Source organism: Ascaphus truei, chromosome 4 (genome assembly GCF_040206685.1).
Source record: "Ascaphus truei isolate aAscTru1 chromosome 4, aAscTru1.hap1, whole genome shotgun sequence".
In the NCBI taxonomy this organism is placed as follows: domain Eukaryota; kingdom Metazoa; phylum Chordata; class Amphibia; order Anura; family Ascaphidae; genus Ascaphus; species Ascaphus truei.
Genome location: NC_134486.1, coordinates 385,613,004 through 385,634,722, shown reverse-complemented (window position 1 = coordinate 385,634,722; position 21,719 = coordinate 385,613,004). Strand labels below are relative to the sequence as shown.

General features: G+C 42.1%; 1 protein-coding gene across 1 annotated transcript in view; it reads right to left on the bottom strand.

Moving 5' to 3' along the window:
* Positions 1 to 3,386: 3,386 nt before the first annotated feature.
* PTCHD4 (patched domain containing 4) overlaps positions 3,387 to 21,719 on the bottom strand; it is a 118,421-nt gene continuing 100,088 nt past the window's right edge. The window contains exon 3 of the mRNA XM_075598492.1: positions 3,387 to 8,778. Coding sequence (XP_075454607.1) covers positions 7,145 to 8,778 — 1,634 coding nt within the window. The 3' untranslated portion in view covers positions 3,387 to 7,144. The remainder of the gene's footprint in view (positions 8,779 to 21,719) is intronic.

Genomic DNA, 21,719 nt, shown 5'->3' with positions numbered 1-21,719 from the left:
CCTGTCTGCAGCTGTCTCCCGTCTGGAGCAGTGTCCCCACAGCAATGATGGTAAGATGCTGTACTGTAATTCCTTCCCCCTGGATGACATAAATTATCAAGGCGGCTGGACTGTGTTATTTGTCCTGTCCAGCCCCCTTGATGATGTACATGATCAAATATGGCCATATAGTTCCTCATCATGACGTAGAGAACCATATAATGGCATCTACATCATCCAGGGGGAAGGAAGTACAGTACAAACCTGCATCTTACCTCCAGCGCTGTGGGGACACGGCTCCACACAGGGACATGGCTGTAGATAGGAAGATAGCTGCGCAGCTCATCTGAAAGGTGAGATCTGGTATTCTCCCTGCATATGGCCCATTCAAGCGAAGGATTAATGCAGTAGGGTCCCATTCAAAAGCCTGGACCCACGCAGCGTTAATTCTGCTGGAACATAAAAATTGCTGACCTCTTAGCCTGGGAGGGCCCCAGGTACACGAGCAGATTATCGGAAGCTTTGCAAATAATGGGTTGCTGTATTGGATTATTAGACAATTGGTGAACCATGTTTTGTACAATTATGCCGTAGGGCACCTTACCCCAGTGCCCATGCTGCCAACTGCTAGTATCAGCTTGTGCTGGAGCATCTCCCACAGCCTCCTATTCCTTATCATCCTGCCAAATCTACATGCACATGGTGTGTGAGCCCTATGTACAGTCCCAGCATTAGGCGGAACTGGCGATTTTAGAGAGTTTAACAAATTATCAAAATGAAGACAAATTGCAATGCACATTCACTTGACTTGTGAAGTCTAACCAAAATAATGTTCAAAACGAGTTTCACTTTTTGCATGGTTTACAAACTCCTGCAAACATTTTGCACAAGTCTAGTGATTATGTGAGTTATCCATTTAACTGTGATAGTGCTGATCAGGGCACTATCACACAGATAGAAACTCATATTTACGTCAATTTACATGTCCCTGTCTGCATTATCGCAGTTTAATAAATAACCCCCTATGTCTGACAGACACCATGTTGTGTTTTGATGCCATCTTTGAAGCCAACTCCAGTCCTCAAGGGCCACCAACAAGTCAAGTTTTCAGGAAAAGCCTGCTTCAGCACAGGTGGCTCAATCAGTGGCTCAGTCTTCGACCTATTGGGAGCCCTTGAGGACTGGAGTTGGCTACCCCTGTTTTACACTCTTCTGAGAATGGGCTTTTTCAGCTTCGTGTGCTTTTTCAAGGCTAAAGTATACCCCTGCATGCCTTCTACTGGGAAAAAAGCAGATATGAAAAGAAAGATCCATTTGGTACCAAGACTACAATGCATGATATGCTTTCATATCATAAACATGTAAAAGCAACTAGTAACATGCACTCAATAAAACAAAACAAATATACTTTAGTAAAAGATCGTTTCTTTTATTGGGTATATGTAATTGGCGTTCACCTTATTGTACAATAGTCTTTTAAATTGTACTTATATATTGTACTGTAAAATTTGTTCTTATACTAGGAGGTTTTTGTTTTAATATGTCACCGATTTATATTTCTTAACGCGTTTTTAATACTTGTATTATTATGCCTTGTCTTTTCAAGGCACGTCAAGGCATCAAGAAGAATCTGCTTGTGGAATATTCTGGCTATATTAATTTATCACGCACACATTGTGTAAGCTTTTATAAATAACTATACACTGGTGTGTGCATTCAGGATACACAGTGGTGAGTCATCATGTGTAACACAAATCCCTAAACCTTTACTCAAGGACCCTCAATTAAACCATGAAAATATAATAACAAATGTATATATACACAAGTACTATACGGTCATGTGAAAAAGAAAGTGCACCCTCTTTGAATTCCATGATTTTACATATCAGGACATAATAACAATCATCTGTTCCTTAGCAGGTCTACAGTATAAATTAGGTAAATACAACCTCAGATCAACAACAACAACACATGACATATTACACCGTGTCATGATTTATTTAAAAAAAAATAAAGCCAAAATGGAGACGCCATGTGTGAAAAACTAAGTACACCCTTAATGCTTCCATAGGAATTAAGGTGCTAAGTAGCAGACAGGTGCTGCTAATCAAATGCCCTTGATTAATTGATCATCAGCAAGTGTGACCACCTCTATAAAAGCTGAAGTTTTAGCAGTTTACTGGTCTGGAGCATTCGGGTGTGTGTTAACACAATGCCAAGGAGGAAAGACATTAGCAATGATCTTAGAGAAGCAATAGTTGCTGCCCATCAATCTGGGAAGGGTTATAAGGCCATTTCCAAACAATTTAAAGTCCATCATTCTACAGTGAGAAATATTATTCAAAAGTGGAAAACATTCAAGACAATTGCCAATCTTCCCAGGAGTGGACCGTGTAATGCTCGGAGAAATTGCAAAAAAACCAAGATTTACAGGCCTCATTTAGCATGTTAAAGTTAATGACAGAACAATTAGAAAAAGACTGAACACGTATGGTTTGTTTGGAAGGGTTGCCAGGAGAAAGCCTCTTCTCTCTAAAAAGAACATGGCAGCATGGCTTAGGTTTGCAAAGTTGCATATGAACAAACCACAAGACTTCTGGAACAATGTTCTATAGACAGACGAGACCAAAGTGGAGATGTTTGGCCATAATGCACAGCGCCACGTTTGGCGAAAACCAAACACAGCATATCAGCACAAACACCTCATACCAACTGTCAAGCACGGTGGTGGAGGGGTGATGATTTGGGCTTGTTTTTGCAGCCACAGTACCTGGGAACCTTGCAGTCATTGAGTCGACCATGAACTCCTCTGTATACCAAAGTATTCTAGAGTCAAATGTGAGGCCATCTGTCCGACAGCTAAAGCTTGGCCGAAATTGGGTCATGCAACAGGACAATGATCCCAAGCACACCAGCAAATCTACAACAGAATGGCTAAAAAAGAAAAGAATCAAGGTGTTGCAATGGCCCAGTCAAAGTTCAGTTGTCAACCCGATTGAAATGCTGTGGCAGGACCTTAAGAGAGCTGTGCATAAACAAATGCCCGCAAACCTCAATGAACTGAAGCAACATTGTAAAGAAGAATGGGCCAAAATTCCTTCACAACGATGTGAGAGACTGATAAAGTCATACAGAAAACGATTACTTCAAGTTATTGCTGCTAAAGGTGGTTCTACAAGCTATTGAATCATAAGGTATACTTAGTTTTTCACACATGGCTTCTTCATTTTGGCTTTATTTTTGTTAAATAAATCATGACACGGTGTAATATGTCATGTGTTGTTGTTCATCTCTGGTTGTATTAACCTCATTTTAAGATCTGCTAAGGAACAGGTGATTGTTATTACGTCCTGATATGTAAAACCATGGAATTCAAAGAGGGTGTACTTTCTTTTTCACATGACTGTATGCTGTAGGCAGTATTATAAAACCAGGACAAAGGGCCACATTTTAAAGCTGATAGAGATGCTTCACCAGATTTTCAGAAGTAGTGGTAAGGGGCCAATAATGTACCGTCTATGATGTAAAAAATATTTGGCATATACACAAAGGACATTTCAGCCTAAATGTATAGATTTTGGAAGTCTAATTTTGTAGCAAGAGGGGAAAGGGTCAGATTGGTGGGCCAAATTACTCATAAAGGTCAGTTTCTATATTTCTATGTTTCTGTTGCCAACCTATTTCCATGTTATCATGAGATCAGGCTCCAATCCTAATTCCCAATTTTCCCATTCAAGCATTAAAAACAATGTACAGATGTAGTAGACATTATTGCCTGTTAACATGGATTAACACACATGTTAAGGAGATAACACGTCCTGTATCATTATTTTCAACCCCATATGCATTAAGGTGGCGTTAACTACCACATTAGTGTTTACTCAATCTCTCACATTAACGGTGCAATAACATCTGCTACATCTGTACTATTATCATAGATTGAAAAGAAGAATTTAAATAAAATAATGTAGGGGGCATTTCAGATGTTCACTGTTGGGCATAAGTGCCGGCACACTGTAGGCTCTCATGATGTCCACGTTTTTGCTCATATTCTAGGGGAGATCATGTCCATCACTCTCCACGAGCAGTGAAGCTGATCTGAATGGAAGAAGACAACTCCTCTTCCGTACGACTCAAATGAGACCATATGTACGCTACACAAGTGATCACATATTTACAAACCAGAAGTCCCACATTCACCTTGTGGGGCTCAGGGTCTTCACGGAGAGGTTTCAGAATTCCCCGTGCAGAAGACAAATCATGACTGGTGGAATAATCGGCACCAGGTGGATCAAGCAAAAAATATAGCTATTTTATGATGACTCTCCATTCTATATTTCATTTTGGCAACAGGGCTTTTCTTTGGTTTATTTCTGGTATTCATATATTAACAGTTTATTTTAATTATCTGTCTGGCAGTGCTGACATACTGTAAGTCCTGTTATATTTGTCCTGCTTTCATAGGTGGAAGCTTTGAACGAATTAGAGGCGCTGAGGCTTGATGACATACTCATATGTATACATTTTAATTGTACATTCGCTTTAAAATTGATACAGTATGTCTGATAAAAGATTTTTTATTCCCATTGCATACAGTAACTACATATATCCCTTAGTTGTCTCCAAATATATTTTCATGCTTTGTCAAAGCTAGTTTAGTACAAAATTATAAAATAAATATCCTGCAATTTAACCCCCTGAGAGCACTAACATGTTTGTAAGTGCATTATGGGATACATGCATAATTATTATGAGGGGTTAAGGTTAAGGTCACAGTATCAAAAGTTATAAAATATTAATACGCATCACTGATTCCCACAGGTCAGCCAATTTTTGCTTGATACTGTAGCTCCATTCCAAATGACAAGCATTATCAAGCAGATTGCAACTACATAGTGAAGAAGCCCGGCAATAAATATTTTCTTCTCTAGCCTTTGCCATACTGTATCTTTAGTACATTTAAAGGAAGTTTCCCAAGCTGGTCTAAAGAATGTCAGCTGCCCATGACATGGCTCTTTAAATAACTGCAAAAAAGGTGAGATAAATAAATACAGGACTTAATACATGCCATTTTCAAATGTGCATCCATAACTTTTCTTTTGCTCCATTGCTGGCTGATTCACATGACTGTAAAGCAAACAAGGTTGATTTGAAACTTATTGGTATGATATGTTGATGTGAAATATTGCTTGCTCATTTAACAACGGTTCTACAGCATTTCGACCATTTCTGCAGCTTTATACATAACCTCCATCAATATACAGTATGTACATACATACCTTACCAGCTCAATGTTATACTATGGCAGCGGAAATCATACAACTTTCATAAATCATAAAACAAATAGCTTTATTCATATCAAATTCCTATTTTAAGCTACAAATTGATGTATCCTGGTAAAGGAGAGTATTCACTAACTAGAATTGGTTATTTGAGTTATGTCAGAATTTTGGTAAGTGTTTGATGGCCTCCCCTATTTTTTTTGCATTTCGGTACAAATCTATAATTATTTGTTACATCAGGAGAAATCAATTTCCTGACACGCTTCCTCTGCAAACTTCTCTTGTCACCTCTCGCTCATTTGCAACACAAGTTCTGCGAAAATACAATAAATTAAATCATTGAATTGATTGTATTTTGGGGATTGATAACCATACATGTTAACAATATTAACCACTGTGAGCGATCATACCAGGGATATGGGTGACTATTTGGGCTTATGAATATATACCTCACATTCTACTGCATCTCAGTCTGAATACATTACACCAGACCTATATTTTGGCACTCAACAATATTTTATGTTCTTCTAAATTGCTATGGCTATGTTAGGCGTAAACAGCTAAACTGTACGGAGACAATATCACATGGAATTAGAAAAAATAAATATATTACTGACACAATTGGCTTTTGCATAGAGTTCACCCCTTTAGCTTTTCATTCTGTTCTAATGTCAGTATGGTAATTACCCTGATAGCCTTATTCTACATTTTTCTGATTTTAGAAGTACCCAGTATCGTTACATTTGAAATAAATGGCTAAGTATGATTTCAAGTGGTCTATTTAGTGGAAATTCCAAGGCTTCTAATACATTATTATTTCCCTTCTCAGCATATTTTGCAATTGGATTGACATTCATCAGAAGAAACAGTTAAGTAATAAATGCTGTGCATATCAAGAATAAGTTAGCACTAGCTTCAATTATATTGCGATCAATACACAATAAAAACAAATAAAAAAAATCACCTATTGTACGAGGTGATCTTACATTTTTTTCTAAAAACATTATGCAATCAGAAACTCAGAACAGACATTCTCACAGGTCAGCTGAGATTTTTCATATAACAAGAATATTTCTTAATCATTCTGTCCCTGTGAAGAAAAAAAAAAAAGGGGTTGTATTCAAGCGCTTTATCCGAGTGAAGATTCATTTGTATTGAAAGAGTGGCACAAATAGTGAAAAAGTATCCTTTTAAATCTAATTCTCTTTGATATGCAGCTGCCCCCCAAAATAGTTTAGGCACCCAAACCACCCAGTAACAAGTACCAGTGTTCCTTTTCTGTACTAAACTGGAATTATTGTAATCTAACAATAAAACAATGTCGTTACATATTCCTGAAGTTGTAGTGCAGCTGCAGACAATGTAAATCAGTTACACTAAGAAATTGTGACTGTGGCTGCTCATCAGATGTTTTTTTTTTTTAAATTATTATCCATTGATTTGGCAAATTATGTTGGTACAGTACAGCCACCCTATCCGATGTTTGTGTGAATGAGAGTAGCCTCAACTGTTTGAACAATTAAAACAACTAATTGACGAGTAGCGTGTGCTAATGTTTCAATGCACAGATAGGTACTGTACTGTACCTGGAAAGTTTGCTTCTGTTGAATGTTAAACCGCCAAAACAAAACCCATTGGAAACTCCACACTTTTAAGGGACATTACTGGTTTAATTTCCACTGAACAGTCATTATGAAAATGAGGTCATAGAAAATTGGATTACATTTTTTTTTTTTTTTTTTAGAAAATGTAGAAAAAACTTGCACCTTGATGTTTCAAAAATACCCCTTCTTGATCTAATTTGCCACTTTGGCCAGCACAAGCAGTTGAGATTTTGCCTACTTTCCCTGCAAATTTACCTTCTCATAAAAATTATTTGTCTTTCAAACTGCAGTTACGTGATCTGGGTTTTCCTGAATTTCAATGCATTCAATCTCTTCTCTCTCCTTTCTTTTAGCTCTTCTCTTTTTCTTGTGGCGCTTTTTAGAAGGTGGAAAAAAAGTTAAGAACACCGGCAAAATGACAAAGCAGTGCAGTAGCGTGCAACTGCCAGTCAGCAGCAAGCATTTGAACAGTGTGTAGGTCAAGTTTGAAGGCACAAAAAGAAGGGGTACCAGCCCAATGACAAAAGATGCAACATTTTGAATAATTGCTGTGCCCTGCTCCTTGAGTGAATCTTGAATACACAGAGTTCTTGTGTGCTCAGTGGCTAATACAAATGTATAAAGCAGAGGAGAACAGTGATCTATGGCAAAATTCAAAGTGTAGATAAGGCACATGATAGACATACAATCCATGTCAACATTCCATAATGTCATTAAACCCAGAACCCCCAGCTCAATTGAAGTGACTGTGATGATCAGCCAGACGTTTCCCAAAGGGTGAATAACCAAGAAGAAAGTTAATATTAACACAAGCAGAACACTGAAACCAGAGATCAGGACAGGCATAGTCACTGCCAAACCATAGTGGTCCATGAAAACAAATGTGGGATTGAATACTATGAATTTAATGCTTTGTATCAGAGAGAGTGGCCTCAACTTTTCAAGTAACTCAACCACCTCCCGCTGGGTGTTTTCACTAGTCCTAGCTACAAGATACATTCGGGAAGCAATGATGTTCAACTCTTCAGCTGATTTTGAAATGATGATATCATTCTTGAAGTGCTGAAACTCTGTCCTCCTTAGAAAAACATTTTGAAGGACGTTTATAAAATCAGTTTTATTAGATGCAGAGATATTACCCGCTTTCAAATATTGGTAATACTGTTCAATCCATGATTCAGTGTTGAAGCCATAGCTTAATGTTTTCAAATCGTCTTGCACGGTTGAATTCCAATACTCAAGAGGCTCATAGATATAAAATCCTATTACAGGACTGTAGTTGCTAAAATACTTTTGCTGGATAAGTGCATAAGAAATGCTGGGAGAATCACTTGCTAAAAGATTAATAATGTTCGATCCACCACTAATTTGTAGACAGCCCATAAATGAAAAAGATGCATAGATGAGATATAGTATGACCACAAAGGGCTTCACATATGTATTAGTAATCCAGTCATTATAGTGTTCCCTTAGAAAATGTTGAATGAAGTGATTCTCATAGGGATCTGGCTCATGGTGGGAAGAATGTTGATGCCCATCACTCATCATCGTTTGGAACCATATTGGTTGTCTGTCCAAATACTCCTCGGAAGGAATTTTGCAGCAAAAGATACTGTGGTAACGGTTTTGTTCCAACTGGCCAGCAAACACAAGACATGAACCATAGAAGGAGAAGACATAAAAATAGTTCAGGACAATTGTGACGCACATGTTCTGGCAGAAAATTCTGACGGCTTCAATGTTTGTAAAGGGGCTGGCACCCATCCCAAATGTGATGATGTACAGGGAACTTGTCATTGTATAGGAGACCATTACATCTGAATACGCATCAGCCACTCTATCTTTAAAAGGTAAATGTTCTCTAGTTCTGCGCCATCCTGAAAGAAGCTCAAAAACTCCTTTGGTCCCATGACCTGGAAAAAGAGAGAGAAAAAGCCATGAACATTTCTAATTCATATGGGTAAATACTATATTGATGGTATCTTACCTTAAATTCTATCTGCATGTATATTGTACAAAGTAACATATTTCATTTCTTTTAAATGACACAAAAGTGTAAAAATGCGTGTGTGTGTGTGTGTGTGTGTGTGTGTGTGTGTGTGTGTGTGTGTGTGTGTGTATGAGAGAGAGGCAGAAAATGATACAGGATTATGCCTTTTTTTCCCCTTACACTACATTGCATTCTTTTGTTACAGATCAGTAAATTAAGGTTTATTTAACATTTTGTAAAATCCACTTAAAAAAAGATTTGGGATTAAAAATATTGTTTGATGGAAAGTTATGAGAGAAGCGATCATTTAAAAAGAGAGCCGGAAAAACTGTCCCCTCCCTGCAACAGGTCTCTCTCCCTCACTGCGGCTGCCGACATGGGGGGGAGCCTGGACAAGTGTCCCGGTGGCTGTGGGGGACTCGGCTGCCTGTCCCCTCATTGCCGCCGGGCCACAGCTGTGGGCCTGCCTCACTGACACTGTCCCACACCGAGCTTATGATGTCAGAACTAGCTTGGCCTCTCAGAGGTTCGCGGCGTGGGACAGTGTCAGCGAGGGAGGCCCCCAGCTGGGGGAGAGCCTGGGCCCAGCGGCAATGAGAGGACCGGCAGCCAGCCCCGGCCAGAGGCCTTAAACCATCCCCAAGGTAGGTATATTTGTATGTATTTTGGGGGTGGGGGGTTTGTTTTATGTATTTTGGGGGGTTGTATGTATTTCGGGGTGCGGGGGGTTGTATGTACAGTATTTGGGGGGGTGGGGGTTGTATGTATCTGAGGGGTGTTTTTTTGTGTATTTTGGGAGGGGATTTATAGGTATTTGAGTGGTGGGGGGGTTTATGTATTTTGGGGAGGTTGTATGTATTTGGGTGTGTGGGGGTGGAGTGTGTGTATTTGGGGGGTGGGGTGTGTTGTATGTATTTTTGGGGGGTTGTATGTATTTTAGGGGGTGGTGGTTATGTATGTGTTTGGGGGGCTTTTATGTATTTGTGGGGGGGGGATTGTTTGTGTGTGGGTTAATTGATTGAGGGGGGAGAGTAAGAGGAGGTGGGGAATGTAAGAGAGGGAGTGAGGAGGTAAGAGTGAGATGGAGGTGACAGAAATACATGGGAAGATGGGGGGGAAATAGAGGGGCTAGCGAGGTGTGAAATGGGTGGTGGGCTAACAAGACCATTGACAAGGGGGGGGGGACCCGGTCATGTCTCTAGCCCTGGGACCCAAGAAATCTGTCTGCATCCCTGACTGTGGCTCAGTCCCCCACGCAGGCCACGCCCCTGCGTGCAAGAAGTTGGACCCGCCTGGAAGACTATGTGTATAGGCGGGGGTTATGTGTACTGGGGAGGTTATTGTACATTTTGGGGAGGGGTGTTATGTGTATTGGGGGGGGGGTACTATGTGTATTGGGGGTGTTATCTGCATTGGGGAAGGGAAGGGGGTTACGTGTATTGGGGAGAGGGATGAGGGAGAGAAGGAGAAAGGGAGAGATAGAGGGGGTCTCTCAAGGCCGTCCACAATGTGTGGTGGGCAGTAGAAACTCTAGTCCTGGGTCTGCGGTCCTGTACATGGTGTATGGTTGCTTCCATTTGTACTTCCATTACTATATTGTGGGAAGATTATATTGTCTGCAAGATGCACTGTAGATACGCAGGACTGACTACAGCTGTAGTTTGTCACACAAGAAAACAGCAACGGTCACTTATGGAATAGATCTGCTGCATATGCCACATAAACTCTGCATGATTTTGACATATACACCAAAGCAATCATGTGTAGAGGGAGTAATGAAAAGATCCCCGTCTCTAAGTAATGGTGTAATTGAGAGCACATAAAGCCAATTTAAATTTGATTCCCGTAAAATCAGTAAGGAATATAAAAATGACAAAAGCAGCCAGACTGCAGGGAGACATCCACACGCTGATTTTCTTTTTGTAACGTGCCATGTGTCATAGCACCATTCCTCTCACTGAAACGGCTCATCGATTAATGCCGGTGGCCATTTTTATTACCCGGAGACCTGGGATTACAGCACTAATTTGTTTTTAAATCACTCAGTTCCCCAGATAACACAGCTGTTCTGCTCAAGATAACAGACACAACAGAAAAAAAAAGCAAATAGGTTGTTTTTTTTAAACTGGATCTGGACAGAGTTCCTATTAATAGAAACATATTTGTCAACATACATTTTGCTTTAAGTTTAGAATAATGATGCATATTTAACACCCTCTACCTTTCCTGTGCATTTCCCGTATAAACCCTGGCAGAAGGCTGTCAATGCATTCCTAGAGGGGCTTTTAACGCAATGATAGAGGTTAATGATAGTGTGGTCAGTCCAATGCATATTGTAACCATTTGCCATGTACATATTTGTAATTTTCACATATTTACATATTTCATATTTCACCTATTTCACATACAAATATTGTAATCCCATGACCATTTATTATAGCCCAATTTCAGATGTTATATTTTTTTAAAGTTCTATACTGTTTAAGAATGAGTTACTGTAATAAGCACTTCAAGGGTCCGAAATTAAAATGGAGACGTAATCACAAACATATCAGTGGGTTAAAATTTAGCACCATTGGCAACACATCATTTTTATGACTTTCAAAGAGAAATCCAAGCAATATCCTACATGTGTTTTGTTTAATAAACCATTTCTGTAGTATTAGATAAAACATTTATAGTTTTTTAATCATTTATAATGAGTTATAATATAATGAGCATCTTTTGATTTCTATAGCTTTTAGCACAATTCACCAGCAGGGCAAGATCTTTGTAACACTTTCCTGTTTGTGATAATGTGTTTCAAATGTTCCCAGCAGTATGAGCTGCAAACTCTAACAATAGGCAGGGTTACTTTAGTGACAAGCAGAAAATTGATGTACCTCATGAAGTGCATCAAAAAAACCTTTTGTTGGTTAGTTCTTTATGAAATCTGAGTTGGCTATGTTTGCAGGGGTTAGCCGCTAAGGTATTGAAACTGGCTGCAATTTTATTTTTACTGCATAGGATTGATACCGGAGGACCCTGGGGACCCCCGAAGACCCGCGGGGACCCCAGGATCACCGGGGGTGCCCACGGGCCCTTTCATATCAATCCTATGCAGTAAAAAAAAAAGTTTTTATAGTACTATAGGCGTATCGGAGTTTACTGAATTGCAGTTTCTGGCAAAAAAATCAATTTGGGGCATTTTTTGGCTTATCACACTACTTGTTCTAGCCAAATTCGTTTTAGTGCGATATTGCCCTGTTATCTGAGCTTTCTGAATAGCTACACATGCAAGACTAAAAGGGCATTTACAGTGTTATAATTCACTTATCGAAGTCTAATGAATAAGCCCCTTAAAATCTTATAACCAAATCTTGAATAAGTAGGTAAAAGGGACTCAAGACCCACCTCTACAACGAGTAGGTGATATCTGATGTTATAAGTCCCAATTCCAAAAATAACCTTGAGTCCACTTCCACTTTGTTTAGGAAAATATATAGTCCATAGTTTATCTTAGTAGGCCACATTAAACATGGATGTACCCAGATGATCCCTGCTTGGATGGATTCCGTTGGTGTGCTCAATGAGAAACAGCAGTTAGAGAATGGCGGTGCACAGCAGAATAAAGACATCCGGGGTGGAGTGCAGGCAAATACTAACACTTTGTTGGCAATACAAGGAGGGTCAGAAAATTAACGCATTTCGCATCTCACATGGCGCTTTGTCAAAGACTTAGAACACTATGTTCCTGTGATTTATTAAATAGTGCTCACGCACTTGAGAACGAGCCCCCCATATTCAGAGAGATCCGCGTCAAGGTGAAAAGAGGACTTTGGATCTTATCTACTCAGTTGAGAACGCTCAGGTGGACAATGACTTCTGTCATCAATCTCATCATTCTGAATCATTAAAATGGACATGCGGATAATCACAACACATAAATCCTGGACATCTAAAATACCTAATTATTAGATACACTGTAAAGATCACATATAAAAAACCCTCTCAATTACCTAACTTAATTTGAAGTATTTTTAACCTTCAATATATTTAAAAAAAATGCCCCAGTCTGGATTATATATATATATATATATATATATCACAGCGAACAGCAGGCACTCCACTGGAAAATAATGTAGGTGCTAATCCCATAAGGCAATAATAAGAAATACGATACCGTTGTTGACACGAAATCACACAGGCAGCACTCAGTTGTAAGGTCAAAAAAAGAGTATATTGTGAAACAAAGAGACAGAATCAACGTTTCAGTCCGCTAGAGGGACCTTTGTCAAGGTGGTGCAGCACCTAATATCTCCTAATTCTCTAAATCTTATCTCTTCAAACAATTAGAATGATAGATTGTCTCTCACATTGAATATATTAATATAAGAATTAGTTTTTGCTGGGTAACTCTCTATTATCGAGATTAATCTAAATTCTATGGTGGATGGTATTATAAATCACTACTACTACTACTGAACCCATGGTCCAAAAATATGGACCGTCAATGCTGCACGTACTGTACACAAATCCAAAACATCAACCTCTTGCTAACAACTATATATATATATATATATATATATATATATATATAATAAAAAATAAATAGACGATACCGTTCTGTGGCTAACGAAACGAAATGCTTTTATTTGTGCGAGCTTTCGAGATACACTGATCTCTTCTTCCGGCGATGTTACAATGAATGAAGCAAGGATAACTTAAAAACAGTGTCTCTTGGAATGTTATCTGTGCTTCTCCTTCCCCCGGTGTGGATGTGTTTTATGGCTAGAGGTGTCAAAGGGTAACTGAAAGCAAGTGAAGAAAGAGTGTGTATGTGTATCAATGTGAATAAAAATGAATGGAGAGCCCACAGTATAAACAGTGCTCTACACAAGGTGTGTGTGGAGTGAGAGGGATATAAATGGTGTGGGTGGGTGTGGAAATGTGAGAGTTTGTAGCACAACTAAAAGTGTGTGTGGATACTATGTGGTCCCTATTGGTGTATATGGATGGAAAAATAAGGAGTATTAGTATGTGTGAGAGACAGCTGTGTGTGCATACATATAGCACAGTATGTACAGACATGGCCTTTAGCGCTCATGGGAAGAGAGTTCGCTAGTGTCAGTAATGACTCATAAAATTTCGATCTCTGTTTAGGCCACTGCTAAGTGTCCCGAACAGTTGCATAAATTTGTATTCATGCAACCATCTCTCTTTCGGGGTTTTAAGATTACCTTTGAGTATGGCAACCCTCAGATCGTTCATCTTATGGCCAGAGTCAGAGAAATGTTCGCCAACAGGACTGTCTCTTGTTCCGCGTGTGATGCTGTGGCGATGCAGGTTCATTCTCTTGTTTAGCCCCTGTCCTGTCTCACCTATGTAGTAGCAGCCCCCTGGGCATTTCATGCACATGATGAGGTACACGACATTGCTGGAGGAACAGGTGAACCCTCCTCTGATTTTGTATTCCCGATTCTTGTGTGGTATTTGTATTGTGTCCGCTGTGTAGAGCATTGCGCAGGTTTTGCATCTTGGGTCCTGGCATGGTTTTGTCCCGCATTCAGTTGTACTGCTGAATACTTTACTCCTCACCATAATATTCTTGAGATTATGGGGTTGTCTGTATGATAATAAGGGTGCTTCAGGGAAGACCTGTTGCAGTCTTGTATCTTCCTGGAGGATGGGTTGTAGTTTCCTGGCGATCTTGCGTAGGTCTCCTAGGTGTGGGTTATATGTGACCACCAAAGGAACCCTGTCGCTTGTCTCCTTCTGTTTGTATTCAAGGAGATCACTTCTTGGTATTCTGGTGGCTTTGTGAATTTGCTGGTCTACAATTCTGTGGTTATATCCACGGTTTATAAAGTCTGATCTCAAGGCTTTAATCCGCTGGTCTCTGTCTGCTGTGTCGGAGCATATCCGGTTGTATCGTATGGCTTGACTGTAGATGGTTGCATGTTTGGTGTGTGTCGGGTGGAAGCTGTTGTCCCTCAAATAGCTGGCTCTGTCTGTAGGTTTGCGGTATACAGAAGTCTGTAGTTGGTTGTTCTTTATAGTAATGGTGGTGTCTAGAAAATGTACTTCATCCGGGGAATGGGTGAGTTTGAGGTTGATGGTCGGGTGGAAAGTACTGAAGTTGTCATAGAACTGTAGGAGGTCCTGTTCGCCAGAGGTCCAAATCAGGAGGATGTCATCGATGTAGCGAAGGTATGTAAGGGGTTTCAAGTGACAGGTGGACAGAAAGTCACTTTCCAGTTTTGCGCAGAACAGATTGGCATACTGTGGCGCCATCCGAGTACCCATAGCGGTCCCGGTTGTCTGGAGGTATGTGTCATTTCCAAATGTGAAGTAGTTATGGGTCAGAATAAATTCAATGCATTTAGTCACTGTCTCTGTGAGTGGCCCCTGCGATCCCAGAAAGTATCTGCAGGCTGAAATCCCATCCTCGTGGGGGATGTTTGTATAAAGTGACTCTACATCCATAGTTGCTAGTAGTGTTCCTGTAGGGAGGGGGCCAATGGCATTCAGTTTGTTTAGCAGGTCGGTGGTATCCTGTATATAGCTGGGTGTGTTCCTGACAAGTGGTTTTAGAATGCCCTCCACCCAGCCAGAAATATTCTCGGTAAGTGTGCCAGATCCAGAGATAATAGGGCGCCCAGGGTTACCCTCTTTGTGAATTTTAGGGAGCATGTAGAATGTGCCAGGTTTTGGGTTAGCTGGTATCAGGTCCAGAATTTGTTCTCTTGTGCGGATCGGGAGTGTTTTAATGATCCTGTTGAGTTCTCGCATGTATTTTTTAGTTGGATCCTCCTGCAGTTGGGTGTAGTACTTTGAATCAGAGAGTTGCCTGTGTGCTTCCCGCAGGTAGTCTGTGGTGTTCATTATGACCACTGCTCCTCCCTTGTCCGCAGGTTTGATTGTTATGTTGTGGTTGGCCTTTAGCGATTCTATGGCTCTCCTCTCCATCAGTGTCAGATTATATGTTTGTTTCCTTACTTTGTCCAGGATGGTGGTTTTGGTATATATATATATATACTGTTGCGGCACACTTTATTCTTACAAATCACCGGTTTGTCCCGGCTGGTTCCTGGAATGCCACGCTGTTCGCCCGGAGCATGCCGCGTTCCCAGCCAGGGTCATGCCCGGCTGACGCGCGGTTGATGTGTTAATTGATAATGGTTCAGGATTTACTAGGCTGCAATGCTTCGCGTGTCCGCCAGATGGCATAAATTCATGAATTGTAATGGAGTATATATATACATATATATATATATATATATATATATATATATATATATACATATATATATATATATATATATATATATATATATATATATATATATATACACTGTATAACAACAACCCCTATAACCCCTAACATACAGTACTGTACACATACAGTACTGTATACTGTATGCACATCAATGATACTATAGGCCGGCGGGGGAGAGATGTGTTTGCAGCAGAGAGAGAACCGCTGCTCTCTCTGCGCAAACACTGGCACATTAAAAATGATTTAAAATACATTTTTATTCATAGTGTAGATGTGCAGGGGGTCTCCGGAACTGAACCGCGTTGGTTTCAGGTCCGGGGACCCCCTGCTTCCCGAGATACAGCCCCCTTTATGAGGTGCCGGTATCCCTCTGCATTTCAAGGTCCCGATCACGTGACCGCGGAATGTAAACAAAGCAGAGGGATACCGGCACCGCCTAAAGGGGCCTGTATCTCGGGGAGCAGGGGGTCCCCGGACCTAAAACCAAAACGTTTCTGCTCCGGAGACCCTCTGCACATGTACAGTATAAATAAAACACATATATAAATAAACACTCGTTCCTTACCTTAGCGGCTATGTGCTATGGTAACGAAGCAGCATTTCTGTATTTTAATAATATTGTACAGTGAGCAGGGGGTTCCCTGAGCCAGAAATTAATGCTCAGGGGACCCCCTGCTCCTGCACAATATTATTAAAAATACAGAAATGCTGCTTCATTCCCATAGCTGATAGTCGCTAAGGCAATGAAGGGGTTAACCCACCGTGCCCGCTTTATTATGGGTAGCGGGGGTGGGTGAAAGGGGTATTTGGCCCTTGGTGTGAGTTTAGGACTTGTGGGGGGGTTGCGGGTGCACTTAACCCCTTCACGACCGTAGCAGTTAATACCGCTACGGTCATGAAGGGGTTAACCCCTCCCGCTACCCCCCCGCAAGCCCTAAACAACCACCGTTGGGGCTAATACCCCCTTCACCCACCCCCGCTACCCACAATAAAAAAAACTCACACATAGCAGCCGCCCAAAAATAAATAAATAAATAAATCTAAATAAATAAATGAATATAAATAAATACATTTAAAATACATTTTTATTCATAGTGTAGATGTGCAGGGGGTCTCTGGAGCTGAACCGCGTTGGTTTCAGGTCCGGGGACCCCCTGCTTCCCGAGATACAGCCCCCTTTATGAGGTGCCAGTATTCCTCTGCATTTAAAGGTCCCGATCACGTGACCGCGGAATGTAAACAAAGCAGAGGGATACCGGCACCCCCTAAAGGGGCCTGTATCTCGGGGAGCAGGGGGTCCCCGGACCTAAAAGCAAAACGTTTCTGCTCCGGAGACCCTCTGCACATGTACAGTATAAATAAAACACATATATAAATAAACACTCGTTCCTTACCTTAGCGGCTATGTGCTATGGTAACGAAGCAGCATTTCTGTATTTTAATAATATTGTACAGTGAGCAGGGGGTTCCCTGAGCCAGAAATTAATGCTCAGGGGACCCCCTGCTCCTGCACAATATGATTAAAAATACAGAAATGCTGCTTCATTACCATAGCTGATAGCCGCTAAGGCAATGAAGGGGTTAACCCACCGTGCCCGCTTTATTAGGGGTAGCGGGGGTGGGTGAAGGGGTATTTGGCCCTTGGTGTGAGTTTAGGACTTGTGGGGGGTTGCGGGTGCACTTAACCCCTTCACGACCGTAGCAGTTAATACCGCTACGGTCATGAAGGGGTTAACCCCTCCCGCTACCCCCCGCAAGCCCTAAACAACCACCGTTGGGGCTAATACCCCCTTCACCCACCCCCGCTACCCACAATAAAAAAAACTCACACATAGCAGCCGCCCAAAAAATAAATAAATAAATCTAAATAAATAAATGAATATAAATAAATACATTTAAAATACATTTTTATTCATAGTGTAGATGTGCAGGGGGTCTCCGGAGCTGAACCGCATTGGTTTCAGGTCCGGGGACCCCCTGCTTCCCGAGATACAGCCCCCTTTATGAGGTGCCGGTATCCCTCTGCATTTAAAGGTCCCGATCACGTGACCGCGGAATGTAAACAAAGCAGAGGGATACCGGCACCCCCTAAAGGGGCCTGTATCTCGGGGAGCAGGGGGTCCCCGGACCTAAAACCAAAACATTTCTGCTCCGGAGACCCTCTGCACATGTACAGTATAAATAAAACACATATATAAATAAACACTCGTTCCTTACCTTAGCGGCTATGTGCTATGGTAACGAAGCAGCATTTCTGTATTTTAATAATATTGTACAGTGAGCAGGGGGTTCCCTGAGCCAGAAATTAATGCTCAGGGGACCCCCCGCTCCTGCACAATATTATTAAAAATACAGAAATGCTGCTTCATTCCCATAGCTGATAGCCGCTAAGGCAATGAAGGGGTTAACCCACCGTGCCCACTTTATTGTGGGTAGCGGGGGTGGGTGAAGGGGGTATTTGGCCCTTGGTGTGAGTTTAGGACTTGTGGGGGGGTTGCGGGTGCACTTAACCCCTTCACGACCGTAGCAGTTAATACCGCTACGGTCATGAAGGGGTTAACCCCTCCCGCTACCCCCCCGCAAGCCCTAAACAACCACCATTGGGGCTAATACCCCCTTCACCCACCCCCGCTACCCACAATAAAAAAAACTCACACACAGCAGCCGCCCAAAAAATAAATAAATAAATCTAAATAAATAAATAAATACATGAATATAAATAAATACATTTAAAATACATTTTTATTCATAGTGTAGATGTGCAGGGGGTCTCCGGAGCTGAACCGCATTGGTTTCAGGTCCGGGGACCCCCTGCTCCCCGAGATACAGCCTCCTTTATGAGGTGCCAGTATCCCTCTGCATTTAAAGGTCCCGATCACGTGACCGCGGAATGTAAACAAAGCAGAGGGATACCGGCACCCCCTAAAGGGGCCTGTATCTCGGGGAGCAGGGGGTCCCGGACCTAAAACCAAAACGTTTCTGCTCCGTAGACCCTCTGCACATCTACATTATGAATAAAACACACACATCAATAAAGAATCGTTCTTTACCTTTGCGGCTATGTGCTATGGTAATGAAGCAGCATTTCTGTATTTTTAATAATATTGTACAGTGAGCAGGGGGTTCCCTGAGCCAGAAATGAATGCTTTAAGGGGTTAATTGATATCTGAATGTAATTGCAATGTATTGGTTTTGTATTGGCTATGTATTTTGTGGGCAAGACAAGGATGTTGCTGGCGACGAACACTTCGTATTGATGACGTCAGTAGTACTTTATTTATTTTAATATGCTAGTTAATGTTTTTAATAATGGGCAATTAATCTATTATCCATATCTGGATAATAGTTATTTTGCACATTATTGTACTGTAGGTGTTGGGGGGGGGGGGGTGTATGTATTGAATGTATAGGCCAGGTTTATTTTTTTTACATTCAGGGTTTGTTCCGTGGTTCTGCGTGGGACCTCTGGAGACCACCTGTGGTTTCCTCGGGTATCCCACGGGTATCAGGCTGGTGGTTCCACGGGTGACACATGCGGGGATGAAGTGGTGGCCTCACATCTGTGGGGGCACCGTGGACCCGTAGTCTGCGGGGATGAAGCTGTGTGGTCCCACTTTTGTGGGGGCACCGCTGACCCGTAGGTGCGGGGATGATGATGTGTGGTCCCACTTCTGTGGGGGCACCGCGCACCCGTTGTGAGCACTCGTGAGTTCCCCAGACCCCCGTGGGGTCCACTCGAGGCCCCGCAGACACCTGTGGGTCTGACCCAGGGCTCCATAGACATCCGCGGGCCTACCGTGGGGACCCAATTGTGGCCAACGGTGACACAAGGAGACCACCTGGGGGCCATGGAGCTGGCGGGACCCACCAGCAGGCCTCCAGAACCTGTTTAAAAAGGGCTGCTGGTACCCTGTAGGTCTGTCCAGGTGCCCCGCCAGCCCACCGGGGAATCGCGTGGGGCTGCGTTATGAACCCTGTATGTAAAAGAATAAATCATGTATTTATGGGGGGGCACAGGGGGTGGGTAATGTATTTAATAAATAGAATGATGTTTATTGTGGGTCACTGTATTGTTTTTATTGTGGGTACTGGGGGTGGGGGGGGGTGTTTCCCCAACGGTATGTGGGTAGGCCTCCCTTGTGGGTACTGGGTGAGGGTGGTTAGGCCTCACGGGGGGGTTAGTTTGGGAGGGTATGTAGGCATCCCGAGTGGTGGGTGAGGGTGGGTTAACCCCTTAATGACTGTAGCGGTTAATAACCGCTATGGTGATTAAGGAGTTAGGGGACATTACTTTGTATGTTTTAATTTTTGTCTCTGTTTTGCAGCAGCGGAGGGGCCATGTGCAGGTGGGTAGTGGGTAGTGGGTGTGGGTGTGGTTATTTACACGGGATCCCCCTCCCCACATTTACATACAGTACACTGCACTCACAGAAACACAGGCAGGGAGATTTAACCGACACAATAGGGGGAGGGGGGCTTACACAGATTAGTCAAAGCAGGGAAGCTTAGCAGACACAATAGGGGGAGGGGGGTTTACATAGATTACAGACAAGGCAGGGAAGTTTAACACACAATAGGGGGAGGGTTTTTTACATAGATTAGTCAAGGCAGGGAAGTTTAACACACACAATAGGGGGAGGGGGTCTTACACAGATTACAGTCAAGGCAGGGAGGTTTAACACACACATTAAAAATATGTATTTAATGTATTTATTGTTTATTCTGCCTTAACCCTTCATTGCCTTAGCGGCTATCAGCTATGGTAATGAAGCAGCATTTCTGTATTTTTAATAATATTGTGCAGGAGCAGGGGGTCCCCTGAGCATTAATTTCTGGCTCAGGGAACCCCCTGCTCACTGTACAATATTATTAAAAATACAGAAATGCTGCTTCATTACCATAGCACATAGCCGCAAAGGTAAAGAACGATTCTTTATTGATGTGTGTGTTTTATTCATACTGTAGATGTGCAGAGGGTCTCCGGAGCAGAAACGTTTTGGTTTTAGGTCCGGGGACACCCTGCTCCCCGAGATACAGGCCCCTTTAAGGGGTGCCGGTATCCCTCTGCTTGGTTTACAGGCCGCGGTCACATGATCGGGACCTTTAAATGCTGAGGGATACCGGCACCTCATAAAGGGGGCTGCATCTCAGGGAGAAGGGGGTCCCCGGACCTGAAACCAACGCGGTTCAGCTCCGGAGACTCCCTGCACATCTACACTATGAATAAAAATTTATTTTAAATGTATTTATTTATATTCATGTATTTATTTATTTATTTAGATTTATTTATTTATTTTTTGGGCGGCTGCTGTGTGTGAGTTTTTATTATTGTGGGTAGTGGGGGTGGGTAAAGGGGGTTTAGGGCTTGCGGGGGGGTAGCGGGAGGGGTTAACCCCTTCATGACCGTAGCAGTATTAACTGCTATGGCCGTGAAGGGGTTAAGTGCACCCGCAACCCCCCCGCAAGTCCTAAACTCACACCAAGGGCCAAATACCCCCTTCACCCACCCCCGCTACCCACAATAAAGCGGGCACGGGGGGTTAATTGCCTTAGCGGCTATCAGCTATGGTAATTAAGCAGGAGCAGGGGGTCCCCTGAGCATTGAT